The sequence below is a fragment of the Plectrocnemia conspersa genome, unplaced genomic scaffold, assembly GCF_051122295.1.
Source record: "Plectrocnemia conspersa isolate PC_06_02 unplaced genomic scaffold, ASM5112229v1 ptg000009l, whole genome shotgun sequence".
Lineage (NCBI taxonomy): Eukaryota > Metazoa > Arthropoda > Insecta > Trichoptera > Polycentropodidae > Plectrocnemia > Plectrocnemia conspersa.
Window position 1 is genome coordinate 14,724,134 of NW_028277173.1, and position 22,870 is coordinate 14,747,003.

The 22,870-nt window shown below is 29.6% G+C and overlaps 3 protein-coding genes across 4 annotated transcripts; 2 read left to right on the forward strand and 1 right to left on the reverse strand.

Annotated features, from left to right (window-relative positions):
• Nucleotides 1–84: 84 nt before the first annotated feature.
• LOC148231997 (uncharacterized) lies at nt 85–21,330 on the forward strand. Of its 2 annotated transcripts, XM_088191525.1 has the most exons (6): nt 85–215; nt 306–392; nt 19,625–19,711; nt 20,016–20,198; nt 20,755–20,896; nt 20,976–21,330. In XM_088191525.1, the coding sequence occupies exons 3-6, from the start codon at nt 19,631–19,633 to the stop codon at nt 21,083–21,085; spliced, it is 516 nt and encodes a 171-aa protein (XP_088047651.1). In that variant the 5' UTR covers nt 85–215; nt 306–392; nt 19,625–19,630; the 3' UTR covers nt 21,086–21,330. The 2 variants fall into 2 exon arrangements, with proteins under 2 accessions (XP_088047651.1, XP_088047650.1); XM_088191524.1 differs by lacking the exons at nt 85–215; nt 306–392 and adding an exon at nt 19,029–19,099.
• LOC148231998 (uncharacterized) lies at nt 6,609–12,778 on the reverse strand. Its single transcript, XM_088191206.1, has 3 exons — nt 12,674–12,778; nt 8,016–8,252; nt 6,609–7,899 (listed from the first exon to the last, which is right to left on the reverse strand). The coding sequence occupies exons 1-3, from the start codon at nt 12,776–12,778 to the stop codon at nt 7,678–7,680; spliced, it is 564 nt and encodes a 187-aa protein (XP_088047332.1). The 3' UTR covers nt 6,609–7,677.
• Nucleotides 15,391–16,422, forward strand: LOC148231999 (uncharacterized; the record flags this gene model as incomplete). The annotated part of the gene is made up of 1 exon (XM_088191207.1): nt 15,391–16,422. A coding segment is annotated over one exon (906 nt), but the record flags the coding sequence as incomplete, so codon positions are not given.
• Nucleotides 21,331–22,870: the final 1,540 nt, after the last annotated feature.

Genomic DNA, 22,870 nt, shown 5'->3' on the forward strand with positions numbered 1-22,870 from the left:
AAAAACAACACTATTCGCTCGAAGCAGCGATCGCCGCATTAATTTGGATCACTATCAGCATATCAATCACATGTCACGTGCAACAGGAGTTAATTCGTCGTGTGCTACTGTATTAGATCGCAATTTGCGACTGGTGTGAATGAGAGACGAGGAGGAGAGCAATATAAAAATAGAAGCTGATTGCCCCAACTCCCCTATGTATCCGCGCGTCAAGTGTATTATTATAATTCGATGAACTCTGACCATTATTTAAGATAATGCAAGATTTAGAGTGAATCGACTCACACAACTTTATTAATTTTCAGCATGGATTCTGGAGACAAGCAACGAGCGCAGGGTATGATACAACTGTTTCGTAAACGACGTTTTTGGACACCATTACACATTAATATGTATGTATTTACTCTATTTTTATTAAGGTCATAAGACTACACTACTTTTTTAATTTGCTCCTATACATAAATCACTCAATCTCATATCGTCATTGCCATAAACAGAAACAATTTGGCGATGATTTGTAATTGATTTTTATTAATACATATACGCAGTGCTATTACAATATTTTATTTTTATGTCCCTTTTTTTGGGAAAAAAAAATATTTCAATAAATACGATTTAATTTTGTAGTATAAAAGCATTTATTGTTTGCACAATGTATATGAAAGTTTATTCATTTGCATACAGTATATAATAGCTATTGAATTCGGGTTTATTTTGCCATTTTTTGGCTTAATTTTAGGAAATTTATTAACTACATTATTATAATTAATATATATGACCATGGGTGGCTCGTCTTTAGGGGTTATAGAGGCGGTCCCTAGCATTTTTTTTTTAATTAATAGAGTTGTTCCTGGGCAATAGTCTCAAAGTATTGTGAACAATACTTGGAGCCTGTAAAATAAAATAAATTTAACAATGTTTCACTTAAAATAAAATAAGTTTTTGCGAAGATGTACTAAACTTTCTTGTTACGCGGTCAAATAAGTTTCCAACTAAAACAATATGTATTATTTTAATACCTACTTGCACACCTGACTGTTTTCTAAATAAAAAAAAATAATTACACCTCGTTTAGGAAACATATTTTGATTTTTTATTATTGTATAAACACAATAATTGTAAACATTTATTAAAATATGTAATATTTATTATGTATTGTTTTAATTATAATTTTTCCCATATATTGAATACAATGGATTAAAGATATTGATTGATTGTGAAATCGTTGACATGATTCTCTATCATCAAAATGATGTAAATGCCCTTCAGATGATTACCGATTGCTTCAAAACTAGAGCAATTCATCTGCGTATAGTAATGATAAACCCAAGTTTAAAGCTATGATGAAACATTTTGATATTTAACAATAATATATTTTTTTCACTATTATACTTAATAACTAAATAATTAATTTAATTACAGCAATTATATATTAAATATACAGAAGTACATGTATACAGGTAGTACTTTATTAACATGGAGTTTGATGTTTTTTGCAACTTAAATATTTCATATATATTTTTCTAATCAATGAGGCTGTAGTAGGTGCATAAAAAATAGATTTAAACATAAAGCAAAGGCAATTTCATTTATATCAGCGCTGTATCTTAGTCCGCAGGTCATTTTTACTTTTACAGATGTTTCGGAAGGGGTGCAAAAAAGTTTGAAAGTCAATTATTGTCACGTAGAAAAATACTTTATTTATATCAAGATAATACAAAAATAATAAAATAAAAGGAAAATGTAACTAATAATAATAATAAAAATCTTTAATCAATAGGAGCATTGTGGATGTAATTATTGGACAGCAATTTATTTTATGTTCATATCAATATTTGTTGTCGCTAATCAAATTTTATTTACTAGTGTAGAATCTTTAATGCAGTTTCTATATTTTGATTTTATGTATTTCATATCAGAGAACGCGCCCTCGCAAATGCATGTACTCCCAAATAGTTATTACAATAAAACCTGGATTGGTTTTTTGCAATTCTAACTCAATTTTATTGATTAGATAATTTCTGAACACCGTTCACCAGAGATACGAAAAAAGGAAGCAGCTAGGGAAAACTCACTATAATTAATAGAAAAACATATTATAAACAGTTATTATTAGATAAACATATTATAGAGTAAAAAATACGTTAATACTGCATAATATTATTCTACTTTGATATCCTACAATGATAATTATTGTATTCTCCGTATTCGTAATTCTAAGCAATTGAGAAATCGATTTTAACAAATAAAATTTACGAATTAAAAATAAATGTTGATACTACCGGTTGTACAAAACGAAATACCGGTGGAATCAAAAGCGATTTTTGCCCCAATACCGATATTATCGATATCGGAACTTCCAGTACTGCATTCCTTACTCCCAAACATAGAAATCGAAAATTTCTCATCTTTGGATATTTTTTTTTACCCAAAAGTTTTAACAGCTCTCTTCCAGATGCTCCTCTAGATGCAATAAATGGGTCAGCCTATAGATCGCATCATTTCATTTGATATTTGAGGTCTTCGGATGTAATATCAATGTTTAATGGATCGTTGAATAAAGCTATATTCTGTTCAAGGTCATCATATTGAGAAAATATTACTTAAAGATATCTAATTTAAGTTCATTTCAATAGTAGGTATATCTCTTCATTAATACGTAGAGCTCTTTGCAAATATCGTTTTTTTTTACTTTTAATTAAAAAAATTATTTGGTTAAGCGGGCCGCCAGTTGAACAGCGCTAACTTAGATAATATATTTTTGGTACAATCTAAATGAAAAAACATCGAAAAGTAATTTACTAAAAAAGCACAAAAAATACTTAATTTTAATTAGCAATTAATGGTAAAATAAAAAAAGTATCCAAACGTCGTGGACAGATGTCTCTAAATTTGTTTACATTATTTTAAATATAATAATTTTTAATAGTAGTTAAATAAAATATTTTTTTGGAATAATATATGAAATTTAGGAACCTGTAGTGAGTAAAGAAACATTAAACAAACCAGTTTTTATGTATATTCCTGCCAAGTTTTGTCAAAAATAATTTTAAGTGTTCACAAATCTGTTTTTATTTTTGTTTTCGAATTTCTCAACGTTCGGTAAAGCAATGTAGAAAAACTAAAAGCAATCCACAAAACGGTCTAGCATAACTTAACCAATTAGTAATAATAAGTTTTGCATGAAAGGTATGAATTCAAGTTGTACTTTTCTTTAGCTTATAAAAGCTGTGAAAACAAATCTTGAAAAGTTTGGAAGTAAACTACAAAAAGGGCTGATATGACTCGAGATTTAATGGCAAAATAGTTTTTTTGTGCAAATTTTGCATTGAAAAATATACATTTATTCTTAGGATTCTATAAATATATATTCTTAGGATTTTTTAATGTATGTTTTTAAGTTTCTTTACAGTCGTTTTCACTGCTTTTATCAGTGGCGTACGGTGGGTGTTAATATTGGGTGTGCTATAAAAAATAAAAATAAAACGTACATTTTTTCATTTATATTAGCCGAGGTTTTGACATGCCTAAACTGCCTTACAGCTTTTTCCCATATATAAATAAATAAATAAACATCAAACCTAATCTAAAATATTATTATATAAAAATATCAAATTTCCAATAAACATAAACTTATAATTATTTATATATAAAATCTAATCTTCTTTCTTTAATCATAAATTTTTCTATCACGCTGTCATAAAAAGTGATCTTCTTTTTATTATCCATAAGGATCCCTTTTTCTATTGAAATCAAGCTAAGGCCACATAGCCTTTCTTGGCCTTGGGTACTTCGATAACAATTATTAATTCGTTTCAGTGCAGAAAATGAACGTTCTGCTGAAGCAGTACTGCTTGGAAGAGTTAATATTAGTTTGCCTAATTTATCTATTTCCTGAAAACCTGACTCAAGATTATTTGTGTTCATAAATTGTACAAGCTCATGAACAGATTTCTCTGCAAATTTAGGTAAATGATAAAGAACAGCAAGCTCATTTTTTAAACTTATAAAATCAAATAATGCTCCATAGAATTGTTGCAGTTTGGTAAGTAATTCATTTGGAAATTTTTCTTTATATTGCTCATATTTTTCTTTCTCCAGAAGGTGAAAATATTCCAATTTGGACATTGAAGAAATCGGTTTTCAATTTGCTTACATATATTATCAACTATTGTATTAAATAGTTGGCTAAACGCGTGCTTTTCTTCAACAAGCAAATCATTACTCAGTCTTGGATAATTTTCTTTCGTTACATAAGAATCCCATAATGTTTAATAATTATTTTCCTGTTCATGTCTGAGTTGTTGCAAAATTTCGGTAACTTTCTTACAGCAATATAATATGTCAAAAGATTTGGATTGTAAAATGTTGTATAACACATCAGTTTTTCCAAAAAGGTTTGAAAATATGTGGAGAAGTTTTCTTGTTTCAAAATCTTCCAAAAAGCTAAGAAAACCTCGTGCTTTTATTTCAGTGTCGGGGTCCCATAGTTCACAATTTTTCACGAAGTCTCGAAAAAAGTCCGTAAATTCATTTCTGTATTTTTGCACTGTGTTACTTAACCGTGTGTATAATTCCATCTTGTAGGTGTAACAGAAGGAAGTCTTCTAGCTACAAACTCTTGTAAAGCATTTATTCGTTTGGAAGATTTCGAAAAGAATGCAGACAATCCATTTAAAGTTTGAAAGAATGATTTGCACACTTTTATATTGGAAAGACCTTGTTGTAATGTTAAATTCAACATATGAGCATAGCAGTGTGTAAAAATGGCCAGTGGATAAACTTCGAGTACTTTGGCTTGCAAACCATTAATATGCCCACTCATTACACTCGCCCCATCATAAGTCTGTCCAACTAATTTTTCTTGAATTTTAAATTCTTCAATTATATTTACAACGTGGCAAAATATGCCATCGGCTGTTTTATCAGAGCTAACGTCTGTAAAGTCAATAAACCGCTCGTAAACTTTACCTTCATAAACAAAACGCAAAACTGTTGAGAGTTCGTCATTATATCTGAAGTTTCGTCAAGAATAATAGCGACAAAATTTGCTGAATTTACTTCTTCCTTAATATGATCTTTAATAACATCACCAATCGCTTCAATTATGTCATTCTGTATGGATGGGGAAGTACCACGAAACACCGTTGCAGTATTTAAATGAGTATCCAAAACAGAATCGTATTCTCGAAGTGCATTTAAAAATTCAAGGTAATTTCCTTTGTTTAGTGAATTACAGGATTCATCGTGGCCTCGAAAAGGTTGTTCTTGTTTTCCTAGATATACTACTGCGTCAATCATTCCTTTTAATATTTCTCTATTTTTATGAACTTGTTCATTATGTTGACTTATATTAGCTTTAAAATGAAAAATGTCTTGTATATTCACATTTATTGTCTTTATGCTTCATAAATAAATTGGGAAGAGGTGGACGTGGTTTGGCAATTTTGATTATCTTCAATTTAATTTCATAACTTATTTTTGAAAATGGATTATTCAGAATATCTTCAACAGTATTTTTCATCATTATTGGGGTAAATAAAAAAATATAATCTAGAATAGAAAATTAAATATTGATCATATGTAAATAAGATAATAAACTATTTTACGCCAAAATATAAAAAATGAGTGACCTGTTATTGTGATATAATGTAATAAAAAAGCAGCGACGGACGCAAGAGTTTTTGAAGTACGCGCACCAAATTCGAGACCAATTTTACTACTGAGCGCTGCCAGCCGACAGATCGACTTCAGCCGTTAAATCTCGAAACAATTTACTTTAGTCGGCGGCCGCGCGCAAGGTCGGCGCGTTATATGTGTTGTTCCAAAACGATCGCTCGCGCGAAAACGTTCAGAGCGAATGACAAATACCAATGCATACTATACACTGCATATTAAAAATTTATAATTTTGCATACTACTGTATGCAAAATGATGTCGCTTTACGCCCTAAATTTTCTAAATTTCTAAATTTATATTTTAGATGGTTTTGCGGGTGTGCGCCGCACACCTAGCACACCCTGAATATACGCCCCTGGCTTTTATGCGTATAAGAGCCATAGATGTGCCAATTTTATCAATCAATTTCCAATGTGCCAATTTCTTACAGAAACTAAAACTTATATTACTAATTTGTTAATTCATTCTAGAATTTTTTGTGGTATTTTTATTAAATTTTCTACAGTCGTTTTAACAACTTTTGTGCGATATTATGTTTCTTAAGTTTTTCTTGACAATTTGTATAGTATAATCATTTAGTTTTGAATCAAACCTAATTGGGGTGTGTTTCAAAATTTCTCTACATTATTTTTTATAGATTTAGGCACAAAATATTTGTAGACTTTAACAAAGTTTTTGCTTGCTAATTTTATATTGTTTTCAAACCTTTAAGCTATTTATTCTCAAATTTCTTTGTATTAGTTTGTAGTAGAATATAAGACTTTGAAACTTTAATGCCATATTTTAGTGCTATTAGAGTTACATAGTTGATTAAAATTTTTTTATTGTGATCTAAAATAAGATATCATTGTTTTTGGTCTAATCAGATAATATACTCGTAAGATATCATATTATTATATCATATAAGATTATTCAGTTTTTTGCTAGCATCATATAATGACGTATATTGAGATATATAATAATAATCAAAAACACATGTAAAACTCAAAAAATATATTGTATTAAAGCTTTTCAAGAATACATTTAACGTAACATTTATTAACTAGAATTTAATACTGAACATTCAACAATTTAATTTTAAAACAATTAATTTGAAATTTAGCCATGTAGTAAATTTATATTAGATAACAAATTGGAATTTCGCAATAACGAATGACTTAAGGGTACGGAGGCGGCGACTGGAATTTGTTGCGCAACCGGGATAGGAACCCGTGTTTGTATCCCGACTGGGAAAGGTTGGGGTACTGGTATTCCGATCTGAAAAAAATAAAGCATTAGTGTTAGTTAGCAAAGTGTTAACATGTTAGTGTTGTTAACATAGTGTTAACAACACCTAATGCATGCTAACATAAGTGAATATGTTAATATAGGTCGTGTCCGTTTTTTCCAAATGAAAAGCACAAGGGAATACAACAAAAAAGTAATCGTTCTAAAAGTTTTTCTGTGCCTGCGATAAAAACCATCCGGTCTTGACTTGAAGAATTCCTCTTGCGTGGATGCAAATCTTGTTTCGCTCTGGACGTTGCTTATTGACCATGACTCACTCATTCTTTCCGTCATTTTATATTCACATAAAAGCAGCATTTGCCATCACCAGTAATGACGCAGTAAAGGAACCTTTGCTTGTGGCTATGCTTAACAAGATCAGGCGCATACTCACAGGCATTTCACTCACTCTAGTCACTTGGTGAGTGAGATATAAGGTGGTGAGATATAATCTGATGGTGTTATATTAGTAGAATATGGAGGGTGAGCAACAGTTTTCCATCCGAGAGCACTAATTTTTTTCTCGCAATATGAGGCAGGTGCGTCGCATTGTTCTCATCGCTTAGTGCGTGTGCAACCCACACGCCTTCCTAATATTTTTTCTTGTATTTGGTTGTATTTGATGTTCGAATTCAATAGTGCGCTTAGATTTGTTACCGTTTTTCCGAATCAAAATAGGCAGCTTCAGCCGTGATACAATTTATTACACTACTCTTATTCGATCCGCATCGTTCATTTATTTAATATTTTGAAACTTATGTATGATACAAAGATATCATTAAATTTCGAATAAAAATTCATTACCTGTCGGATGAATGGTACAGCAACTGGTTGTGGAATCGCAACCGCAAACGGTCTATCAACAGCGACAGCAACAGGGCGGTCAATTGGGACCGGAACGCGTTGATGAACCGGTACTGCGTAGGGACGGTCTACCGCAACACCAATGGGCACCTGCCAGGCAGGTAACCCAATTCAAATTAAACAATCATTTCTTAGAGTAACACAACTCATAAAATGGCCTATAAACAAACTATTCACATAACGTTATGAAGTAAAGTCATAGTTACCTGTATGGGCACTGGAATCGGCCGGTCAATGGGAACTCCCACGGGATGCGGCACTGGTATTCCAATATGCTTTGTTATGATCGTGTGGAAGTCATGACCAATGACCGTTGGCGGTCCAGCCACTATACCTCTGTTTATTAAAGGTAATCCTACAATTCCGATGTTGCCGATAGAACGTCTAGAAGCATGTTTGTGGTTCAAAGCGGCTACATAACTAATAAAAAGTAACGTGCAAAACTGAAAATAAATAATAAATCATTAGTTAAATATATAATCTATTGAAAAATAAATACATAAAAGTAGCATAAATTAACTTAAAATTTAATGAAAAGTATAGCTTATATATAATTATTTACCTAATATTTATGCTGCTTGAAAATATTTTTGTAATTTACGAAAATAGTAACTTATACTTTTTAAGACGTCAGACACTTAAGCGTGACTTTATTTATTAGTAATACATGCAATAAACCCTGGTGGGAAAATAGTATTTAATTACGTATATAAAGGAAAGGGACCTCTTTTGGGGGGAGAGCAGATAAATTTGGCAATAAAAATTCATACCATTTAATTAAATACAGTCGACCCCCTATAGTGTAAAGATTGGGACTTCGTTATAGGGGACTAGGCACCCATACAAAATTTGAGGTTAGGTTCTTTCAATTGTATTTTGTGAATTTAATATTGCATAGTATTTAAAATATTATAGTTATCTTTACCGATATTATTATTTTAGCAGGCGCGTACGATGAGATACTTCCCCCTTTCGCTCGCTCGCGTGTTAAGTGACGAGAGTCAGAGAGAGAAAGGCGTGCGGAATGCACGCCCTTAAAATAGCAATAACCTAAAAGATATTTTTTAGGAGCAAGACATTTCATGTTATTTCAGATATTGTACAAAGCTCTCTTAAAAAGCGTTTTCCACAAACTAATTGAAAACTTGAAGATTTTTGTTTGATTTAAAAACATTACTGAAATAAATAAACCCTTAATACAATGTTCTTAATTATAGTTCATTTTCAAGGATTGAGAAAATTGCAAAATAAATAGTAATAATTCGTAAGATAAAATTTAAATAATTAGCACTTTGATATCCGAAATTAAAAATACTGAAATGGATATCTTTCAATTTTATAAAATTTAACATCCAGGATTTTTTATTTGTATTCAGCAACAGCTAGTAGATTTTATTTGGCAATAATCTTTATGTATTTAAATGTATACATGTTATTACACCCCTACTGTTTTTCTATTGAACTAGAAAATTTCTTATAAATTATTTTCGACAAAATGTCAGTTGCTCTGGGGTCGTAATATATTAAATAATGTCATCAATTCCTTTATTCTTATTAAAAACTATCGCAGTAACTGTTCAAAAAATAATATGACCTAACGGACAATCAACTATAGATGTAAAAATAATAGAGCTTAACAGTCGGTCTATTATAACTTACGGACTTATAATATAATATAAAACACTTTTGACGAAATATATTTTGATATATAGCGTGTGCATTTACTAAATATTTATGTACGTTATAATTATCGATGGTTATATTTATTTTTAAACATACTATTCTGCTTATTTTTTTATGAATTTGTAAACGTTTCCCTATGGACATTATTTATTAAAGTGGTTTACAACTTTGGGGTATAAATTAATTATGACCTGTTACTGTTGAATTATTGAAAGCTATTGATAAAATTACTTTTATTGCTAGTAAAATAGTGTCTATGATATCAGATCTATGTTAACAGTAATTAAGGATAAGCATAAATATGAAATGGTTTCATAATGAATAAAGAACATATTTAGGTTTATTATATTTATATGCCTTCCCAGGAGAGATTATATAGATGTATGAATTGCCTTGCAACTATAAATACATTGCTATATCTATATTTCTGTAAAACAACTGTATGCTACGTGAACTCGACTACTTAAAAATTAACATCTCGTGTTTTCTTGGCAAATATAGAATTGAAAAACCTCAGTAATTTTATGTATAAAAGTTTATTATGCATCTTCAATCCTTGCTGGAAAAAATCGACTCTATTACACTTAATAAATTAGGTTTTTAGGCCTAATATAAAATTAAATAATTATTACATCTCATCGCAAATAACAAAACAATAAACACTAAACAAACCTTAGGCCCTAAAATGATTATTTAAGTTGTTATATGGCACTAACAGAGAAAATAAATGACTGAAATACCGCTGTAATATATGCATATAATTTATAAAATAAAGGATATGTTAAAAAAAGTGACTCTGCTCTTTGGACGATTAAATGAATGGACCGATTGCGTTCATTGATTTATTTTTAAAACATGGACTTGAAGTACCTTATAGATAAAAAATCTCAGTTTGGAGCTTTCGCGAATTTTATGATACTACACAGTCTGAAATCAGCCATCTTTACTTTATTCAAGTTGTACACTCTATATAGCCTTGGGCTTTGAATCAGAATATACTATCAAGTTTTGTTGTATAAAATGCGTCGGCTCCCACGTAGACTTAGATCGTGTTATAGAATTGAGAATTGATCCTTGTTATTTAAATAAAAGGAAAGTTAAATTGTGTAATATATTTAGATGGAAGGATTTAGATTTTATATTTAAAAATGAGTATTACATAAAGACTGAAACAATAATCTGTTCATAGATAGTATGATCATATTTTTTCCCTGTATTAATCTGATGAAATGTATCATATTACAGATGTAGCTAAATAATTGATAAGGCAGATTGATCATGTTTTATTATAATGAATCAATTCATACAGAACAATTAAACTGATTCATAATAATTGCTATAATACCCTCATTGTTGATTTTGATAACAGTTATCTATGGGTTTGTTCGTGTATGTTTATATCCTACTGATAAGGAAATAGTAAATTCAATACAGGTAACACTTACGAATATCTTCATTTCGAAATGACACAAATGTATAACAATTTATTCACAAGAAATCTCACAAAACCACAGGTATACACTGTCGAACTTGACGCGGAAGAGAAGTCTTTATAGCTATATAAATGTTTCCCCTTCTTTGAGATATTTTCAAAACTAAAGAAATTACTCCCTCTAGCTTATATTTTACCTTGTCTGACGACCTATTACGACTATGATTACGTTTGCATTATGTGTATTAAATCATAAGCTACGTAATCTATATATCCCTTGATGTAAAAAAACATATTTAGATATTCAAAGGCTTTTTATTTTAGCTTTTGCAAAAGTCATATATGTGTATTGAATTCGCTATATCAATATAGATAAAACGGTGTAGTGCTAATATATCTTATCTGGTGCCAACGATCGTATTTTTTATGTACTTAACCATATGCGACTATTTGACTCACTATTTCCAATAAGTAAATTTTATATACATACATATATACATTCATGCAGTACATTATAAATCATAAGTTATGTATAATAAACTGTTCTTAAGACTGAAACTAGTTTTCCATTTCGAATCTTCCGGATAACTTTCATCGGAAACTCGACCAACAGGCGATCTTGTATTCCTACAAATGCTTTAATCACTTCCAACTGTTAACATAACATACGACAACTTATGTAATACATACATATTATTTATATCATTTTGCAAAAATATTTTAAATACTATAAGTAAAAAATTATATTTTTAACTTGACTACTATCATATTTCAATTGAGTACATACAGTATATGTCATATATTCATTATTCAGTTTATAAGATTATTTTTGTTATATTAATAATTAGTACAATATGATCTTTTTAATTTAATTATTATTTTTTATTATCTTTACATCCGTTGTAATTTTATATCGTGCCTATCATTCAGTCAGACAGGTTTATTGCTAATTCTTAGAAAATTACTAATTTTGCTTTTAAAAACAAATACACTTTTTAATCATTGAATTGTAGTCACCATTTTTAATACAATTCACGATACACTAGTTTCCGTAATATCTTTTTTTTATAATCTGAATTATTAATAGCTTAAAATAACGAAACATAGTATTAAAACTCTCTAATATTAAAATGGTTATATTATTTTTCTAGTAATAATAATAGAGCAAAAACTATGATAGTTCTAATAATCATTTCTTATTATTATTATTGCAATTTTTTAGACATAAAAATACGTATTAAAAATTTAATTGAAGATCTAATTATGTATTTTTAATATTTTTCTTTGTGTAATGCAATTTTACTTGAAATATAAATTATAATTATAAGAATAAAAAAATACTTGGGGATGGATTTAGATGTAGTGAGGCCCTAGGCTATTCCACTTGTAAGGTCCCTAATGTACGAGTAGAGAAAAACGGAATGGAAGTGTTTATTAAAACAATAGAAAAGACATATCAAATAATATAATAATGCCAGTAATTGTAGTAATAATAATAAAAATACTAAAGCACATAATATGTTATTATTAAATACAATAGTTTATGATTATATGATTGCATGAATATATTTTAATTATCATTTTTTCCCCTAGATTTTATCGTAACAAAATCGTCTAAGAGTTGATAAAAAATTCTTCGACTAAGTTTGTCACTACTAAAAACAGTTGCTCTCTCTGACCGGTAAGTGGCTCCTGAATTAGTTCTGTATTTTCAATTTGATTCGGCACAATAGTTGCTTCCACATATACAGCTTGCTGTATCACGTCAGTGAGGTTTCGGTTGAATGATAGCAATTGGCTGAATAGTTCCAACATACTAATTTCCTTGTGTTTTTCACAGTGCAACTGCTTCATCGCTGGCACTTATTGCTGCTATCAGTGGCACATGCAAGTGAACAATTATCTTATTATATTAAAAAATAAATATAATAGTTTCAAAATACTTCAATAAAAATGTTGATTACCTAAACAAAGGCAAGGTTCCATAAAATGACAACTTCCGATCTTACCGATTTTCGAATCACTGTTACAATCACGCAAGGAATATATTAAGCAATAACAAATAGTCTGGTTCCACCTCAAATCATCGCATTGAGACTAGTGTAGAATATATGTTATACTTCTCTCAATTATGATGGGTAAATAAGCCAGAACACAGCCATATCATTGGGATATTAATTTCAATATCATTGCGATTTAAAAATAATTTATATTTAAAAACTTCGTACCTTAGTACAAGTACAAGATTTTTTCCAATAAGATGAGACGCGCTGATTTGAAATATTTTTTTTATGAGTAATAAACAAAATCGATACTTGGTTTTGCTTGGATAACAACGTGTCATTTTACACGCATATCGTGTTATCTTATCTTTCTGGGAAGAATATCTAATAATATTTTTAAATCCTGAGCAAGCTCAACATTTATATTTATTTATTTATTTGTATAAATTAAATTAAGACCATCGTAACCAAAAAAGTTACCTCAACGAAATTTCCCGAGAGCAGACGGATGTCTCGATTTCTTTCATAATTTGTGGAAGACGTGCTTTCTTTTTAGCAATGAAATGATCTTAGGAGAAAACCTTCTAGGATATGTCACGTCAAGCACTCGAGGGCGCTTTCAAGTCAAGTGCTGATCGAACGCACAGTAGGGCACCTCATAGAAGGCTTTAATTTATTTTTAGGTATAGATTCCAGTCTATACCTAAAAGTAAATTATTCAATAAATCAAAATCTACACAATTTTCAAACAGCCATCCGCATACATTCCGATCGCTCACGCATTCCACCTCATTCGTAATTATGCTATTTTATTTAAATTTAACTGTATCATTAGCGCCGGGTGATAATTATCTTGCGGTACTAGTGTGAATTCGCTTTATTCGAATTACTAGGCATTTGTATAAATTAAATCTAATTTGTCACCAAAATTATTATATAATATAATGTATTATCGATTTAAGATTATCTCTCAGAAAATAATTTGATGTTTCACTCGATTTATGCTGTTTGAATCAATATTGGTGTACGAACGAGATTGATATCTAATAGAGAACCTCTTATATGTAGATATTATCTATGTACAAAATATACAGTAAAATGTACATGTGTACATAAGTCCATCTGAATGTTTACTTTCTATTCTATTCGATGCCAGTTAAAATCAAATTTGATATAGAAGCTCTTCAGAACCTCGTTAAATATAAATATTTGTTACAAGTAACTTCATGTTGTATTATAATTTCATTATAATTTCATCAAAAATAATAAAAATCTTTCACTTCACTATTTTTAGTTCCATCTATGACTGAAAACGAAAGTTTTTGTAGTAATGAAGATCATATCTTTCAGTTGTATTCTAAATTATTTTTTTATACCAATGTGTGAGTCACGGTTATATATAAATATTGATAGATAAACTACACCGTATCTCTATTTACGCGTTGCAATCGTATGTATTCGACGTTTAACTGTGTGAGATGCAAAAAAATAATAATTTCGCAGCTAACAGAGTTTGGTTCGAAAAGTTAAAAATAATATACATGATACATAATCTTAAGATTAGTGGTGAAAGAAAATGTCCAGTAGAACATATTTACTGAAAACTAAGAAATTAGCTAGTGATTTTAAGGCTGTCAAAGACAGAGTGACATTACTTTCTGTAGTAATGTCGTTAAACCTAGAGCAATGAAAGGTATAAATTTTGAAAATGTGCCAGTCCATTGAATAGCTAATAAAAAAGCTTGAATGATTGCTGCAACATTTACTCATTGGTATAACAAATATTTTGTCCCAGAAATCAAATGTTATTTGAAGAAAAATAATCTTTATTAAAAATTATTTTACTATTGAATAAAGCATTAGGTCATCCCCAAACTATACAGCATCCAAATGTGGAAATTGTATTTTTACCACACAATACAACTTCGTTAATCCAAACTTTAGATCAAGGGTTTCAACGTTTAAGGCATACTATATAAAGCGGACATAACAAGATATATAAAAAAAACTCGATGATAATGAATAACTTACAACAATACAAATTTGGGAAACTTTACAATTTTAAACTGTGTGCAATTTTGAGAATAAAATACATAATTACGTAATTCATTTTATATAAAGAGTTAAAAAAACTTGTACTTAATATATTATGATGCACATCGTAAGTAAAAGTTTATTTTATGCATCGGGAAGAATTTCACTTCTTACGTGGAAATCAGCTAACGACTCGCAAACCAGACGATGTCTATATCTACTATACGCTTTAGATCTAGTTTGAAGAGTAGATGCGATTATATATCCGGATTTTGTATTCATATATAAGCGAATGTCCGGTCCTGTGTTCCGGTGTAGTCTTATTGCAGAATTCCAAGGAGAAGCATCAAAATGACATTGATTAGGCTTTTTGTGGTAGGTATTTAATAAATATTTCTAATTTTTAGAATCATTGATTAATTAGTGTAATTTGTATTTCAGTGTTGGTCGTTTTTATTCGGTCTCGTGATCCCGTCGAGATGCCATTGGACGCCCATAATCAACCATAAGAGGTCCTTAACAGGCTATTCGGATAGTTACTCTCCGAATTATGGCAAACAGCTCTTCACGCCTAGTCAACCGTTCCCTGCATATAGTGAGACCGAATACGATCAAAGTTACGATCATTCCGATTTTAGACCTCCGTACGGCCAACCCGAACCCACATATAATGCAAATGCGCAACCCGAACCCTATCATTCACAGGTACAACCCGAACCATATCGTACATATGCACAATCAAAACCCTATCATACACATGCACAACCCGAACTCTATAATACACAGCCACAACCCGTACCCTATCATTCACATTCACAACCCGAACTCTATCAACCACATGCCCATCCAAATCCAAATCTATACACCCAAGCCCATTTCCACGCTGCACCACCATCAAGACACACATTTTCCACCGTACACAACGCCATTCCGTATAGAGTGCCTCAGCCTGTTCCATTCCACGTCAATCGGCCTGTCCCCGTTCCCATTCACGTGCCTGTTCCGATAAACGTACCAAGGGCTGTCCACGTACCCGTGCCTCATGCTGTCCCATTCGACGTCCCGAGAGCTGTCCCGGTTGATGTACCAAGACCCGTCGGATATCCCGTTCAACAGAGGATTCCAATTCAAATAACACAAGCTGTCGGAATACCAGTACCGCAGCCTATTCCAGTCAACATTCCAGTCCCGCAAGCCGCACCAGTGCCTGTCCAGCAATATACCATTTCTTTGCCGCAGCAGTTATCGCTGGGAAACCTGGGCGGTAATCAGCAAGTCATTTCCGGGGATGCCTTGTCAAAAGCTGTACTAAAAGCGTTACTCGCGAGAGGTTAAATAATTGATTTTAATTACATTATATACTGTGATATTAACATTGTTTAATTGTTGTTATTGCTGATCATTAAATCAGCTGTATTGTTGAATATGAATAAATATAAACGCTATTTCAGTGCATCTAAACATACTTTAATTTATTTGAGAAGCTGAGGAGTGTTTTAGAATAAGCTATTTAAATGTAAGAAGATGAACGATGTAAGTACGATAGCATATCCCAAAGAACTACTAATTTTTTTTTCTGAAGCCCATTGACAATACATCATAAAAGACGCGCTTTGCGTGACTTTATACCTGCACCATAAAGTCGTCTGAGACTGTGTCGTCAAACAGAGATACAATTTATTTTTAATTTGTTTTATTTAGATTACAGACTTATTATTTCTCACAATATTTTTGTGAAAGATAGATAATTATGAACTTTACCAAAAATTTAGTTTTAACATAAAACTTTTTTATAATTAAAAAAAACATTTTATTTTTAAATATTTTAATTTTATATCAAAATAAATGTTTGTTTTAAATTTATGGTATATTTTTTTTCTTTAGAAATAATTTTATTTTTACATATGTATGTATGTAACAATTAGCAGAGTTGGCCATGATCAAACTATAGCTATACAAAACAGCGTGTCTAATATATAATTATTATGCAGCATAAAACAGCAAGAAATAAAACTCATGCTATAAAAGTTTGTTATTGTGCTATGAAGTCGCTGGCAATCAAAAATATTGATAATATATTTATAATAATTGTTTAACTTCTCCCCTCGAAAAGAAGTCAGGGGTTTTTTTGTTGCGCGTGTGTCTTTAACACAGGAGGCCGATAGAACCATAAATAATACACATAAGCTGTTTTACATATTATTATACTTCTCCTCCGCCTCCGTGCAGTTCGAAAGCAGGTAGTACAAGGACGACCGGGCGGAAGTTACCGCTCGACTTGAGTTAAACATCTCTTGGCTATAACAATATTTGTAATGGATAAAATGGAATTCCATTTTTTTAAATATTGGTAATCGTTTTTGCTCTAATAAAATATTAAAATTTATCTATAATTTTATTTCTATTGTGATAATTATATTTTATAGTAAATACATATTTTGAGCTTTATAACGCCACTTTTTTATTATAAAAATAGCACTAAAAATACTAATAATGTATTTTTTATACGCGTTATATTTTTTCTACTAAGCGGCTTTACCCGGTAATTGGTTATCAATTGATTAAATTTTTGTCATATTACGCACTATGGCGTTTTAACTTTAACAGTCAAATGGATATTTAAAAACTGAAAATAGTTTCTCTAGAAATTCCAGACATATAACGCCAGAGCTCACTGTAAGGGAGGTTTTTTTATAATTATTAATTTCCAACCTAGTAATACCACTTACTAATAGCATAAATTATAAAATCGACTACAACAAAATAATAAATGCCAAATAACAAATGACTATGACTTCAAACAAGTTTAATTTTAGAAAAATAATTATAAAACTATGTTAAAATAAAATGGTAATCCTAGCAAAAAGTAACTTGAACTGACTTAACTCTACATTTACAAATAATAGCATTTTGTAAAATATAATTCAATACATTTTTTGCAACGATTTTTCTAAAAAAAAATGTTTTAATTAAAACATATATTTTTTTTGGATTTTGCTGCTGAAAGGGCGTGATTTTGTAGCCAAATAGACGCCAAAAAAGCTGATGATTTATTTTCTAAGCATATATAAATTATCACATGTATAGAGACGTGCAGAAAAAGCAGGTCTTAGATATGGGAAGATCTTTGCTGGCGTGTCGAGTTACTATTGTCGGTAGATTTCGGTATGATTTCAGTTGAGTACCTGATATTGTCGTGATGTCTTCTCACTAAGCTCTCTGAACGATACGCTGAAATATTTTTTGTCGATGTATGTATTTCGATGCTTTTTCCACGTGTCTCATCACTGTGACCAAGCGTCGCATCTTTTATAATGGTGGTTCGAGACAGCTCTGTCAAATCACAGATGACGATGTTTGCGAGCCAATTGCATTGCTTATTGGTCATACCCACGAAATATATTTTGCGTAACCCAAGGGTTGAAGAACAAAAGTATTATGCACAGGGTAGAATGTATTGTTTAGTGCGCGTCATTTCCAAACAAAGAGTACGGTTAGGTAAGTTTTCGACGGTACTTATAGGTGATGGATATGCTATTAGGTGATCCGTGCAATTTTTCGCAATTAACGCAATGGTTTGGTAACGAGATCTTTCTTCCATTGTTGTGAATGCACGTGTGTTTTCGTATGAGTTTCGAGACTTTTCGAGGATTTTTCTCTTCGTTTGTTCAAAATGGTCATTAAAAAGAACTCAACATTTTCAAGTTTAACCACAAGTTTTGTAAACCTAGTAAACTTACATTTTGTATTTATTAATTCACAATTTTTCGTCACGTATGCTTTGAATAAATTAGGTTTTAATGTATTTCTACAATAAAAATAAGATGATTTTTAAAAAATAATGGCAAGTTTATGTATATTAGCTTCATATTTTCTAGATAAATTATAAACAAATATTTGAAACCATATATTGCTATATTAAATAAACGTAAATATAATATATCATACACATACGTAATTATCGCTATTCGGGTAATTTTGAACTAGTTACAAGTAAATTTTGATAATAAAGATAACCATTTATTCTATATCTATTAGCGTATCAGTATAAATGTTGCCCTGTTATTAATTTAGGTTCAGTTTTATATTTGCTGCTATAAGGTGACGTTGATATTGTATACCTGTGCTTACATAAAAGGTTTATTCATATATTATTATTATTATTATTATTACTATATTGAGTCATAGTGTGATAAAGTGACCTATGTATAAAATCAATCGACGAAAATGACAAAAATCCGTTAATCTAAACTGCATAGATTCTCAAACTTCCTAGCAGTTCAGGAGTAGTCTATAGGAACCAGGAAAAAACAATTACAGCAGCCACTTTAAAAAACCCTAAAATGTATTATATTTAATGTAAAAGATATTTATTTTATTTTTTATTAACATTTTCGAACAACTTTTTTCTGAACATAAAACTTTTTGCCCACTTCTCCGTCGCCCTCCATGGCTTCTCAATCGCCCACACAAATTCCCTTCGAGCCAGCAGTGCCGACCGAGATTTGTCCAACACCCACCGTTAGGCAATATTGCCTATTTTGAGAATCTATGATCTAAAGTGTATTTATTAATGATTCATGCAAATTTTTTTTAGATACCAAGCTACGTGATTTGTGGCCAATTATAAAAATAAATAATTTATTTATGTACTGTGTTGCAGAATACAATGGGGATACCTACCGTAAACTCTTGTTGTTGTGGATGCTCTTTGAAAACAGGAACGCAAGTCATCGGTTGGGTTGAATTGGTAAACTAATTTAATTATTAACTATTAAAATGTGCCGAAAAATTTTGTTTGTACGGCTAAATAAATAATGCAATTATTATTATAAGTACAAATTTCACTTAAGTGAAATTTTAATCATATAAATATATTTTATTGTGGTATTTATATTGAGTTACTATTATATAATATTCGGTCGCTTTTTTCTACTTTATTTTATTATAAAACAATTATAACTGCTTTTAAAATTTAGCTGTGATTGTTACGACAATCATAAATTTTATAGATACACATATATTGTGAAAATTTACATATGAATTATTTTCAGATTACATACATCGTGGTACTAATTACTTCATCTGCATTAGCATCTCAACTCGAAAATTACAGAAATAACACTGACTACAGTCCAGCAGAAATTGAAGCAGCGTATATATCTTTCATTATTATTTCAGTGATTTCTGCTATACAATTAGCGATGACTTTCTTGATGCTGTGGGGAGTGAAAAAAGTAAGTTTTAAGAATTGTAAGAATTAATTTATTCGCGATAAGTTTGAGACAATTAGTATTCGTTAAAATATATTAATCGTCAGCATATATAGATAAACGCGTATTTTTTTAATATTGGGATATCGTTCGTTTAATTGACGATAAGTAACTGATAAGCAAATATAAGTAAAGAACCAAAATATAAGATAGCGTTAAAAGCGTTTGTTAAATAAAAATAGTAAATTCTAGAAATGTGCTTAGTTGATGTGTCATCTAATTTGTTATTCCAGATTTTTTATTTTTAAAATATTTAATGACTAACTTTGAGAATTAAATCGTTATCTACTACGAATGTTTCTATTTTTCTTATTAATCAAGTTTCAGGTTGTTTATGGTTAGTAAGCTCAGAAAAAGCTCTAGTTAGAAAAAATACATTTTGAATCAATAAAATAGAAGTAAACATTTAATGGTGATTTTTTGTTCCATTAAGAAATCGACATTAATTTTAAGATAACTTTTTATACTCAAATTTAAATACTTGATCAAATTTCAATATATTTTATTATTCTTTTTTTAGGATAATCCATCGTACTTCATGCCATGGAAGGTATTCGCTGGAATAAACATTGTAGTTTCTTTAATCAACATGATCGTTTCATCCGTGAATTTACCTTCTAGTGGAGTTGCTAGCGCTGTAATATCTGCTCTAGCTGGCATATGTGAGTATTGTTAATATTTACTAAGTTAATCTTTTTAAATTTACGTATTTTAATGCAACATAATTTCGTCTATTTTTAGGCTTTAAAATCTACATGTTCATTGTTGTGCACAGTTATGGTTTGCAGCTTTCGCTTGGTAATTCTAATGCAGGAAGACCTGCTCCCCCAGGATTTGCAAGAAGTGCTTAATGCTTATAAATTATCAACGCCACCTCTTGATGAATTAATAAAACAAGTTCAACGCGATAAAACAGATGCCTGCTTTAACATGTCTAATAATAATAACAACTCGATTATCCTAGGATATACAGTTTTTATTTATAGATACAAAACTACATGTGTTATGATAAATAATCTTGTATATATAATAAATCATGTTATGGTATCTGTATAACAAAACAGTTAATAACTCAATAAAAAAATCTATGCAAAAAGATTGTGTTTTAATATATAATAATACAACAATTATTTAGAATAACAATCGTTTTTTAATTACAATTTAATGCTACCAAATTAAAATCAAAATTTTATTCAGTCGATTTAAAAAAAATACTACTATATCACGTGTTCTGCATTTAACGTAAGTTTTTGATTTTATTTTCATTTATACATACATACGTATTATTAACTTTTCTATCTATGAACGTTCTATATAACAAGTAATAAATAAAATATTTTGTAAAATATCTTTCAGATGAACAAAATGCCTAAAGTAGAAAAAAGTTGTTCCGAATGTAGTTTACGTATAGCAACATTAGTAATTGGATTGTTGCAATTGGTAATATACTATATTTGTATAACTCATTTTTTTTTAATTTTATCTTGAGTATACTATAAGAACTTTTGCTTAATCTGTATGAAAGTAATTAAAATTAATTAAAAAATATTATTAATTAATATCCTTATAATTTGTTGAAATATTAAAATTACTTGTAATGTAAAAATATTAAAATACGTCAAAAATATTTGTTAACAAATTACAATGAAAAATATACTTTCTAGTTTATCCTGTAGATTAGCATATCTACATAAACATATATGTATATGAGTATTGATTTTTCAGCTAGGATTTATAGTTTTAACTATCGGCGTAGTATTACTGCGTAAAAATAATAAAGAGGCATTAACAGCTTTTATATTATTCACTATAATTGCAATTGCATCTTTAATATTGGGCTGCATTTTACTGATTGGTGTAATAAAGGTACTTTATTGATTTTACTAAATGTATTTTTATGTTTTCTTTTACTTTTTTTTGTTTTTAGGTGAAGCCGAAACTTCTTCAGGTTTGGATTATAATAGTTGGGATCAAATGGGGCTGTTTATGTACCTCAGTGATTATTTCAACAGTACCCGAAATGTATAAATCAATACAATTTGGTTTAGTGAATTTGATTGTTGGAATAATACCGATCGGTAAACTATTTAAATACAGAACAAAAATATATGCAATAGCCTAGTTATATGTATATATACTATATATAAATTTTCCAAGATTTAATATATTTTTTTCTTAACAGGTTTCGCATTACTTCTTTTGGTCATTGTTAACAGTTACAAAAATGTAATGAAAGAAACTAAGAATTCTGTTGTCTAATAATGAATATATATCCAATTCTAAATTATTTTTTATCATATTAAAATTTTATGTATTTTGTTATTGTATAATATAAAATGTAATATTTATTGATCATTCTGTAGGAATATAAAATATTCAGATATAAAAAAGTCAAGATCGTGTTATTTTTGTTCTTATTAATTGTGAATATAAACATAGTTATTTCAGCTGTTTCTATTATGTATGTACGTGTTACTTATATATCATATAATATCATTAAATATTGAATATCTTAATTTATTATTTTTATATTATTTAAGTAAGTATTTTAATTGGAAATATTAAACATTTTATTAGTATTTAACTAGTAAGACTTAACATTTATTTAATAGCGATTTTTAATTTCGTATTCACGA